The sequence below is a fragment of the Aethalodelphis obliquidens genome, unplaced genomic scaffold (assembly GCF_003676395.1).
Source record: "Aethalodelphis obliquidens isolate GAN/ISIS:26980383/991018 unplaced genomic scaffold, ASM367639v1 scaffold6, whole genome shotgun sequence".
NCBI lineage: Eukaryota > Metazoa > Chordata > Mammalia > Artiodactyla > Delphinidae > Aethalodelphis > Aethalodelphis obliquidens.
This window is the reverse complement of record NW_020837950.1, coordinates 35,263,529-35,276,019: the sequence shown is the minus strand read 5'-3', so window position 1 is coordinate 35,276,019 and position 12,491 is coordinate 35,263,529. Positions and strand designations below refer to the sequence as shown.

General features: G+C 34.3%; 1 protein-coding gene across 4 annotated transcripts in view; it reads right to left on the bottom strand.

Annotated features, from left to right (window-relative positions):
* Nucleotides 1-12,491, bottom strand: part of RAB28 (RAB28, member RAS oncogene family) — a 95,552-nt gene that overhangs the window by 67,869 nt on the left and 15,192 nt on the right. For all 4 annotated transcript variants that reach the window (XR_003432213.1, XM_027103349.1, XM_027103347.1 and 1 more), the window contains exon 4: nucleotides 5,510-5,639. Coding sequence is in view for 3 of the 4 variants with exons in the window: in XM_027103349.1 (XP_026959150.1) it covers nucleotides 5,510-5,639 (130 nt within the window). In the remaining variant the exon portion in view is untranslated. The remainder of the gene's footprint in view (nucleotides 1-5,509; nucleotides 5,640-12,491) is intronic.

The following is a 12,491-nucleotide window of genomic DNA, read 5'->3' as shown; positions in this document are numbered from 1 at the left end:
AATGAGACTATGCAAATAACTGAAACAGAACGTCCTGACAAAAAGGGACTTGATGACTCGTTTACATTTGAGTGGTCAAAGAAGGCAACTCTGAGGAGATGACATTTAAGATGAGATCCAAATGACAAAATGGAGCCAGCCAAGACAAATGTGCCTTACACATATAGTGGACAAGGGAGCATTTAGTAGAAAATGAGGTCTGAGATGTAGGTAGGAGCCAGATAACCCTGTGCTTGATGAAACTGGATAAGGAGTTTGGATTTCATTCTAGTGTGATGAGAAAGTACTAGAGGGTTTTAAGGAGAGAAGTCATACAGTATGATCTGCCATTTGGGAACTGGATTTAGGAGATCAAAGCTAAGAGCAGGAGGAAGAGTTAGGAAGCCATAGTTCACATGAGAGTGGATGATTGTGTGTTGGGCCATGGTCAGGTGCACCTGTAATAAGCCTGTAATAAGTGGTCATATATTGAAAATCCCTAGGTTCTGCAGCGCAGGCTCTGATCAAGTGAGAGTGCCCCGATGCTGGGAGAGCAAGACCTTCAAGGCCAGGAAATCAGGTATTAAGCCTGGTGCAGAAGTTGCCTTAGATGGTAATATAATTGTTTCCAGGTGCTATGTGGCTATATTCATAGCCGATCAGACAACGCACTGTACTTGGAGCTGCAGACATCATCAAACTCCAATGGAACTTCCACAAAACACACAGAATAAGTAGATGACTTACCCCTTTCCCATTTTTTTTAAAATAAATTTATTTATTTTTTTATTTTTATTTTTTTGGCTGCATTGGGTCTTTCTTGCTGTGCACAGGCTTTCTCTAGTTGCAGTGAGCGGGGGCTACTCTTCGTTGTGGTGCGCAGGCTTCTCATTGCGGTGGCTTCTCTTTGTTGTGGAGCATGGGCTCTAGGTGCACAGGCTTCAGTAGCTGTGGGACGCGGGCTCAGTAGTTGTGGCTCACACGCTCTAGAGCGCAGGCTCAGTAGTTGTGGCACACAGGCTTAGTTGCTCCGCAGCATGTGGGATCTTCCCGGACCAGAGCTTGAACCCGTGTCCCCTGCATTGGCAGGCAGATTCTTAACCAATGTGCCACCAGGGGAATCCTCCCTCTTTCCCATTTTGAAAGTTACTACCAGGAATATTTTTTTACCTCACTAGGGAAAAGTAGGGCCTTCCATGGAAATTTGAACATAATTTTATTTATTAATCCCAACAACCAGACAAAGCAAAAGAAAGTCAAATTCCTAGAAAACTTGAAGATGGTAGAGAAAAAGAATAAAATTAAGACCCAGATTAGCAGGTCCCAATCACTCCTTAAGCACTCTCTGTGGTTCAACCTTTGCACAAATTAACAATGACTAGCTGAATACACATAGCTGGCACTCGACAATGTTTTCTGAATGAATTGCCCTACCCAACACACAGCATGAGAACTATCGTGGTAAAAAGCAAGGAATAAGATGGTGACAAAGGAATTCTCTAGGAACCATTTTCTTCAGGCTACTTTTGTAAAATATCTATGTCAACTGTACTAATTTGTAACTTGTGATCTTTCTAACTGAAACTATAGTCCATGCTTTTAAAAGGCTATTATGATTAATAATAATAATAACTAATAGTTATTGAGCACTTACAGTGTACAGAAGATGTGTTCCAAGTGCTTTTATGTAATAGCTCATTTAATCCTTAAACCAACTTTATCAGACAGAAACCATTATCCTTATTTCCAGATGAAGAAATTGAGACTTAAAGACATAACTTGTCTGATGTTACACTGCTGATAAGTGAAGAAATTGGGCTTGTAAGCAAAGTCTATCTAAATTTAAAACCCTCTGATCTTAACCACGACTCAATACTTCATTTAAAATCTTAAACAGTACAAAGAAATAACACTACTGTTTTATAACCTTTTAGAATTGAATATAAAATAAAATAAATTAATTTGTTTTAAGTACAGTTGACCCTTGAACAACACTGGTTTGAACTGTGCAGGTCCACTTACCTGCAGATTTTTTTTTCAATAGTAAATACTACAGTACTACATGATCCGAAGTTGATTCAATCCATGGATGCAGAACCGTGAATAAGGAGGAACAGAGTTTACAGAGGGATGACTGTAAGTTAAACGTGGATTTTTGACTGCAGGAAGGAACTATGCCCCTAACCCCTGTGTTGTTCAAGGGTCAAATATATTATATACTTTTAAGTATTATATACTGAAATAATTAACTTACTAATTATCAATTCTATTTCATTAAAGCAAGTCCCTTCCTCTGCTGCCTATATCATTAACCTACACTAGTTAAACCATAATAAAATGTAATTTTTACAAAAATAAACCTGTAATTCATCTTTACCTAAAACTATTCTCAATCCTCAGCCCAAATTTCTGAGAGTTTACCATATTTTAATAAAAAGTACATGATTTTATAACTTACTAATGATAAGCTCTTACTATGGAACAAATTCACACACTCTTTGTATGGAAATTTTCTCTGTATCCCATCTTTTTGCTAAACTTTGGCTAAAAGTTGGCTACTGCTGCCAATATTTTCATAGCCTACACATAGTTCTTTTCAACATATGCTTTCTATTCAAGCAAAGAATAGGACAGAATAACGAATTTTTAGAAGATCATTTAGGCAGATGATGACTCTGTATATAGATAATGATCATAATAATTCAGCTTCAAACGTCTTCCCATCATGCTTCTTTTGCTTTGCCTTTAACCAGTATCTAAAGTCTTTGCTTTTAATTGAGGAAATTCATTGTCAATAGATCTACTCTAAAAGAAATGTTAAAGGAAGTTCTTCAAGCAGAATCTGCTATCAAACAGACTCTTGGATCTAAACAGATAAATAAAGAGTGCTGGCAATGTAATAAGTAAATGTAAAATAAAATGTACCTTTTTTCTTATTTTTAATTGCTCTTAAAAGCTAAATGACTGTTTAAAGCAAAAATTATTTATAGAATATGTAAAAATATATCTGACAATAATAACACAAAGGATTGGGGCAGGAGGTAATTAAACACTAATGTTTAAGTTCCTTATACTACACACGAAGAAATATACTATTATTTGAAGGTAGACTAATTAAGGATGTATAGTGAACATCTTAAGGAAACAACTAAAAATATAATATATAAATATATAATATATAAGTTATAAGTTATATAAGTTATATATTATAAGTTATATATTATAAGTTATATAAGTTATATATTATAAGTTATATAAGTATAAGTTAATAGGTGAAATAAAATGTAATAATAAATGATCAATTAACTCAAGAGAAAGCAGAAAAAGAGGAATAAAAAGAAACAATAGACTGAACAAATATAACACTCATCTGATGAATGAAAAAAGTCAGATGAAACAACTGTGAAAGCCTTGCCATCTGGAACATTCTCTGAATCTGGGAGCTGCTTCCTTGACTTGGAAAACGTTCCAATGTTTCATGAGGCCCTTGATATAGAAACTCTTAATAAAATCTCTTTAATTAGTTTGGTGTTGCTCAAAAAAAAAGTCTTTGCTTTTTAATATATTCCCAAAAAAGAAAATGAGTGCATACTACTATAATGTAACATCAACTTGTAAACACAAATTGTAAGATCATTCACTACATGATCATATTGATCATATGAAACTGGGCCGGTGACAGAGAGCAGTAAATAATATCCAGGAAAATGTTCATCTCTAATCACTTAATTTTACACATGTAACATTCTGTGTGTCTGCATACTCTATTATATGATCATATTCTGAAAGAAAGTATTATAAATACAAGAAAGGGGTTAGAGTTAAACCAAAAATGAAAAAATTCTTTTGACTTTCATGCAATTATATCTCAAACATAACCCTGTAACAGTTTTGTGCATAAATTCATATAATCATATAAATGTTTGTTTTTGAAACCCAGGAATGGCATCACCAGCACAGTCCAATAGCCCATCTAGCCTGACATCCTGTCTTAGACAGTGACCAATGGCGGAGGCCTCACAGGATAGCATAAACACATAACATAATGTATATAATTGTGCACCACTACACCATTACTCCAGATGTAGTTAGATTATATCCTGAAAGAAATGAAAACAAATCCCAACCCCCATCACTCCCTTACTCTATAATTTCCCAAAAAGTGACAGGAAACCTCCAATAAAGCACAAATCTAACTATAATATAAAACAATGCTTTGGTGACATGACGAATGACTAACTATCTCCTAAAATGAAAAGCTGCACTCAGAAACAGAACCTAAGCTCATCAAAACTTATGATTTGTAAAGGGGGATTTCAATGAATTGAAAAGCATCTGATTCACTCAATTAGATCTAAAAAATAGATGAGCAAAATTTAACTAAAGCTTTAAAAAAAAAAAGTTTCTTTTACCCAAGCCATCCATTTGTGATATGTGATACTGTTTTCTAGAAAGTATTATAAAATTTATATTTTTAACTCTTCAGGGAAATGATATACACACCTGTTTTGTAATGGTTTTGAAGTAAGGCTTGGATTTATTAAATGTTCATCTAAGTGTGCAAAACCACATAATGAAGAAATCATGGCTTGGTCCTTCAGGAAGTACTATTTCCTAAACAATTATAGACAAAAAAAATGCACTGCATTTTTAAAGACTTTTGGAGAAGATAATTCTCTTGGTAGTATACTTGGGTATTGATTTAACAAAGCTTATAGTCAGGAAACAGTTCCTGACCTGAATCCTCCATGGTATAATTTAAATTCATTTTCTCTTTTTCTGACCTCAAATAGGTTGTAGAAGATTAGGTAATATCATATCTTATATATTTGAAAACTCTTATTAAGGTCTCCTTTACCAGGGTAAATGCATTGCAGGACTATGAACCAAATAATAATCCTGTACTGAATTCAGTCTTATAATTTTTATATGCTGTATATCATAGCCCAAGAGACAGATCTCAAAAATTACTTATCCATCATTTTTACCAAGCACCACTCCTCTCCCAATATACTCTTTCTCAAAAAAAAAAATCTATATTTAGGAACAAACCTCAAAAATTTAGAAAAGGAAGTTTATGAGCGCTGAGAGCAAAGAACAATGCACACAAAATTCCATGCAGACACTGCTTCCTTCCCTAGAACAGGGTATCATTTAATGAAATGTATCTCTCAAAATCTCTGGGGCAGAGCTGAAGCTGCAGTGTAATATCATAAAATCTGCAGCTGTGTTGCTGTTCTTAATAGTCCACGCTGCTTCCTTAGACAACAGGAAGCCAAAACACACACACACTGCAGAATAGAACTTACCTTAACAAGGAATTGGCCAAAGCGGCAGAGCAGTTACGATAGATCAAGCATCAAACTTATTGAAAAGACTGTACACATCTTTAGGAATTTTCTCCTCAACTTGCTCACTCCAGGAAAACAGTACCTATTTATGTTCCCAAACATCATTTTTTTTTAGGAATAAAAACTACAGGAATAGACAAATAAAGTTTCCTATATATAAATAAACATTAATAACTTACTTTTATTGCCCACCAAGGCAACCAGTGGCTGAGTTTCAGACTCCTCACTCACTTTCTTCACCACAGAATACCAATCTTCTAAATTCTCAAAGCTTTGATAATTTGTAATATCATATACCAAGAGGATTCCCTGTCGCAAAAGAGTTACAGAATATTTATAATATACTACTTTAAAAAATATTAACAATGAGCACTGTTAAGTAATAGATATGTTGAATAGAGTATAAAAAGTACAAACGTGGACTGTTTGTATCTGACTTCAATTTAGGTATTAGCAGACAGATAATACTGAATGTCTTCATTCAAGATAAATTCCAGCAATTAAGATACAATGCAAGCTAAAGAATAATTTTCTCAAACTGTAAGTGGTTTTCCAATGAGATATCTGGGATATGCTTGGTAAGTTTCAATAAAATATAAGAAAATCATATCATAGAGGTGAAAAAAGCTTCAAGGTCTACAATTCTGCCTGTCACTTTCATGAGGTCAAACATTTAAACCTTTCAATAAATAACCATCTGCTGCTGCTCTTTTTAAATATTTTCAAAAATGGAGATTCCATGACATCCCCTGACAGTCAATTTCAGTGTTTAACACAATTTTCTTTAAATGAAATAAGTCGATTTCCTCTTTCGGTCCTCTGTGCATTTGCAGAACAACATGAGAGTGTCCTCCTTATAATAACCCTTCATGTACTTGAAAATAGTTAAGTAACTCCTTCACCCTCTCCTTTCCAGAATAAACAAACTCAATTCCTTAAACTTGCCTCAAAGGACCTATTTTCTATCCCTTTAATCATAGTTGTTGGTTCTTCCCAGGACATGCTACATATAGTTTTTTGACATCCTCTTTAAAATGAGCAATGTAAAACTGGACATGATACTGTAATAAGAGCCTGAACAAAGCCAAATACAACAGAGGGATTGCTTCCTGCCTCTTATATATCATATTCCTTTTAATATATCCCATTATTTTGTGTGGGAAGGAGAAGAAGTATGTACACTCACAAAAATAACACTGCCACATTCTTGATTCTTATCCAATTTGTAGTCAAATACTTAATACAAAGCTCTCTGCATATTTAAGTCTGGCCCTAATGGCATTTATGTCTCCTTCTTCTTAAGTTATAATCATAAATGTTGACTACTTCTTTACACCTACTATGTACCAGACAGATATCTGGATCTTTTCATTAATCCTCACAAAAATCATGCAAGACTGGTATTATTATCCTCATTTTACTAATAAACACAAAGTCACATGGAGCCAGGATTTGAATCGAGGACTGAATGAATATAAAGTCCACCCATTCAGTCTACAAAAATTTGTCTGCCAACTATATGCCAAGCATTGTGCTGGGTACCAGGGATATGAGGAACAACCTCAAGGAACTCACAGTCTTGCAGCAAAGCCAGGCACATAAACAGACAAGTATATAACACAGAAGTCATGGCCAATGATATGCTAGTAAATATTAAGTAACCAGCTTGAGGCATGGCAGCAGTGGGGAAGGGATGAGAGAGTGTTACTTGTAGCATCTGCCAATTTCTATAGTGTAAATACTCCCCTGTGGTCATTTTAAAGCTATCAATGTCACTTCACTGAACAGAGTTGGGTAGGACACCACTACACAACACTTCCACCATACAGATACACTAGATATAAATAACCTCAAGAGCGTAAACAGAAATATATAGTAAAATAATCAGTAAGTGATGCATTTTGATCATATAAATCTTTGTTTTTAATATAATTTATGAGTTTTTATATATATTTTTAATCATGAATATATTCAATAACCAGCTCACAAAAATTCCTGAAAATTTAACAACTGACTCTCTCAATGTGGCTCTAGCTTACTACTATTATGAACTTCCAGTACTATGCTCTTTTCTTCCAGTTTTATTAAGAAATAGTTGACATGCATCACTGTACAAGTTTAAGGCATACAGCATGATGGCTTAATTTACATATACTGCATGCTCTTTTATTAAACTACACTGGCCCCCAAGTCACTTAGCTTCTCTGGGTCTCAAGTTATTTGCCTCTAAAGTTAGATCATTGAATTAAACACTCTATATCCCTTTCAACTTAATTATTCCAAAATTTTTATGCAAAATTGTTTGTCTGATTTATTTTAGTAACTTATAAATCTATTTCTGCCTTCCCAAATGCTTTGAAATAATGCCCAGCACAGAATTATTTGAAATAATGAACATAATCCTACTTTTCTTATTAAGAATAATGTCCCAGAATTAGCCTGTGAACAAAGCTAATATTCAATCTATTGACTCCACCTCCAGTTAACATGAGTGATACAATATATTATGTTGAAAGAGCTCTGCCCTAGAAGTCAGATTGCCTTTGGACTGTAGTCCTGGCTCTACCATCTACTGATCTTGGGCAATGCTTCTGTCATTCACTTTCATAATACCTGTCATGCCTAACTGATTATGTTAAGTAATAAAAATAGACAATTTAAAACCAACAAACTACACACTTACTGGGAACTTTTTTATTATTATTCTGAATAAATATGAATCACATTTTCAGGGCAAACATGAGATTGTTTTCACTCTCATAAACTGAGCCTTGACCTATGGTGCCTCTTAAACCTTAAAATTTTTAGAACCCTTCTAACTAATATATTAAAATATTCATCGCAACATGGTTCAATATCTGAACATAATAGAATATATGCAAATAAAACATGGCCAGCATCTCTTGATAATCAGTACTAGACCAGAGCTATAGAATAAAAAGTAACTATCACTGATCTAGACCAGGAGTTGGTAAACTATGACCCCCAGGTCAAATCCAGCTCATAGCCTATATTTGTAAATAAACTTTTATTTAAACATAGTCACACTCACTTAAGTATTATCAATGGCTGCTTTTGCACTATAATGGCAGAGTTGAGCAGCTGCAGCAGAGACAGTCTGACCTGCAAAACCTAAAATATTTTCTATCTGGTTTTTCAAGGAAGTTTGCCAATTTCTCATCTAAACTGATATATCCCAATATTCTTCAGTCAGCAATACCTATGAATTGTCCAGGAATCATAAGAAAGATAGAAGGATAAACACCTTTTCATTAATCTAGCTATCTACCAACCCAAACATCTATCAGTTCATATAACCATTTCTCAATACCATTTAATGCAAAAATTATGATTTTTATTCTTTGCTCCTAATATGACAATTTTGTACCAGTTTTGACCTACACCCATCTGGTTAAAAACTGAGAAGGAGAAATGAGAAAACCAAAGACATTAACATACAAAAGAAGTTCTAGGACTTTCAGTTTCAGCTCAGACATGTAAAGAGCTTGGAAGTCATCACATCTGTTCTTACAATAAGAAAATAGCTGGACAAACTGAAAATCCATGACTTTTCTTGGACACAACAGAGAGTTGAGTTTGCAGGGCAAATTGCCACCCTGAAATCCGGAGTGATGGGTGAATCCAGAGAGTCACAGCCAAAATCTGCTTATCTGGAACAAAAGCCACTAGAGCCAGTAAATAGTAGAAACATTTAAATGGTCATTTTGATGAATTGTTGGAGGCTGAGTGTGGGCTAGCTTGAAGATGAGAAACTCCTGAGGGACACAGTCTTTGGGATACCCCCAGACTTTCATGTGTTTTACCTCTAGGAACCCCACAAGATCCTCATGGTGAAGAGACAAGAAAAATCCCCTCATGGCTCTGGCATGAGAAGAGAGAAAGTAATCATTGTAAAATATGCCTAGAGCATTATCTGTAAAATGGCATCCTCTCCAGGAAAAAATCTCAGAGTCTTCTACCACATGAGAGAATGGCATTTTCCAACTCCAGCCCCTTCTAGTCATCCTGTCTCACCTAAATGAGAAAAGCTAAGAAATATCTAAGAAGGTCACAGCCCAGGGACACAGATGCTTAAGTCACACAAGGCTGTGACTTAATCATAAGAGTATAGAATGTTTCCCCTCTTCCATACTTTAACACACCAATAGGGCTCCAGTATAATAGTAGATTACATTTGAAAGAGCTGCAAGACACAAACTCCAACTAAGGAAGAGTTCTTTGAGATGCCCAAAAAGACAGGGGAGGAAAAACACAAGGATATTAGAGGAATTTGATGGCTCTGCCATCTAAAGATTCAGCAAACATTAAACACAGACCAACTTCTGACCAAATTAACATAAAACCTCACACTAAAAGCCTATTTATTTGAGTTCTTATTACTCGATACATCATGTCTAGTTTTCAACACAAAATTATAAGGCACACTAAAAGGAAGTTTGAAGAGAAAAAGCAAACATTAGAATCAGATTCAAATCAGATTTTGGAGTGATCAGAACAGGAATTTAAAATAAATGTAATTAACATTTTAAAGATTCTAATGGAAAAGGTAGACAACATGAAAGAACGGTGGGTAATATACACAAAGAGATGGAAACATTAATGAATAATAAAAAGGAAATGCTAGATATCAAAAATACTATAACAGAAATAAGGCCATTGATGAGCTCATCAGGAGACTGGACACAACCTAGGAAAGAAACAGCCAGCTTTAGGATAAGATAATAGAAACTTTCAAAACTGAAATGTAAAGAGAAAAAAGAATGAATAAAATAGAATACAAAAGAACTATGGGACAATTCTGAATGTATATGACACATGGAACTGGAATACCAGAAGGAGAAGAGAAAATGGAACTTAAGAAATATCTGAAGTAATAATGGCCAAGAAATTGCCAAAATTAATTAGACACCATCCACAGATCCAGGAATCTCAGAGAACATCAAGTAGGATAAATACCAAAACATCTAAACCTAGACATCATATACTTAAACTCCATAAAACAAAACACAAAGAGAAAATCTTGAGAAAAGGTAGGGGGTGGAAGCCAAGGGGAGGGAGGAAATACCCTATCTATAGACCAACAAGGTTAAGAATTATAGAGAATTTCTCATGGGAAACTAAGCAAGTAAGAAAAGAATGGAGTGAAATTTTTAAGGTGTTGAAGAAAAGGACCAATCTAAAATTCTAGACGTAAAAAATCCTTTTCTAAGTAAGGAGGAATAAAGACTTTCTCAGATAAACAAAAACTGAGGGAATTCATTGTCAGAAGACCTTCTCTGGAAGAAACGTTAAAAGAGGTTCTTCAAGAAGAAGGAAATGATACAGGTCAGAAACTCAGTTCTACATAAAGAAAGGAAGCGTATCAGAGACAGAACAAGAAAAGGTAAAAGAAAATCATTAATTTTTCTTATTCTTAATTAATCTAAAATATAAATATTTAATAACAGTAACAAGGTATTGAGTGATTATAGCATATGGAAAAGAGAAATGAATGACATGATGCCATCAGGGACAGAAGGGATGAACTGAGAATATTCTTTTATGAAATATTTTATGAACTACACAGGAAGCAATGTAGTATCATATGAAGGTGGACTTAGATTAGTATAAGATGTATATTGCAAACTCTAGGACAATTGCTTAAAAAACAAAGTTTTAGTATAATTGACAGACTAAGAGATAAAATGCTCAAAAAACCAGAAAAGAAAGAGAAAAGGGCGGGGGAGGGAAGCAAGCACAAGAATCAGAAAACAAACATGAAAGATATGAAACCAACTATATCAATAATCACTTTAAATGTGAATGGTCCAAATATACCAATTAAAAAATATTGTCAGAGTGGATGAAAAACAAAGACTCAACTATTTGTTGCCTACAGGAAACACGCTTTAAATATAAAGACACAGGTTAAAAGTTAAGGGATAAAGAAATACCATGCTAAAACAAGTGAAAAGAAAGCTGGAGTAGCTATATTAATTTCAGACAAAGCAGACTTCAGAATAAGGGAAATCATGACGTATAAAGATTGGCATAATGGTAAAGGGGTTAATTTTCCAAGAAAACATAACAATCCTTTGTGTATATACACTTAATAACAGAGTATCAAAATATGGAGCCCAAAACTGATATAACTTTAAGGAATTCAAAATCCACAGATCCACTAATATAGTTGGAGATTTCAACACCCCTTTTTCATTAATTGATGTATCAAGCAAGCAGAAAATCAGTAAGTTGACCTGAACAGCAGTAACAATCAGCTTCATCTAATTGACATTTATAAAACAGTCCATCCAACAACATTAAAATGTACCCCTCTTCTCAAGCTCATATGAAACATTCACCAGATAGACTACATTCTGGACCATAAAACACACCTTGACAAATTTATAAGAATAGAAATCATACCAAGCATGTTCTTAGATTACAATGGAATTATCAGAAATCAATAATAGAAAAAGCTGGAAAAACTCAAAATATTTTGAAATTAAACAACATACTTCTAATAACACCTGGGTCGAAAAAGAAGCCTCAAGAGAAGTTTAAAATATCTTAAAGAAAATACAACCTATCAAAACTTGAAGATACAGCAAAAACAGTACTTCGAGGAAAATGTAGAGCACTGAATGAATATATCAGAAGAGAAGAAACATCAAAAATCTAAGCTTCCACTTTAGAAAACTGAAGAAGAGCAATGTAAACTTACTGCAAGCAGAAAAAATAGTAATAATAAAAATTAGAGCAGAGATCAATGAAACTGGAAAGAGGAAAACAACAGAGAAAATTAATAAAAACCAAAAGTTGGTAACCTCTAGCCAGATTAACCAAAAAGAGAGACAGAGACAGAGTCAGAGAGACAGAAAGATAAAGAAAGAGAAGGCACGAATTAATGAGGGGTCATGACTACTGATTCCCACAGACATTAAAAAAATAATGAAGGAATAATATGAACAACTCCATAGCCCAAAATTTGAAAACAAAGATGAAATGAACCACTTCTTTGAAACACACAAACTACCAAAACTCATACAAGCTGCCATGGACTCTCAGGGACTCTACCCACCAGCTTCAGCACACCAAAGCCAGACCTCTAAGTACTCATCTCTTTGGGAGCCTATAATATAAGTACCCTCAAACCCCTGA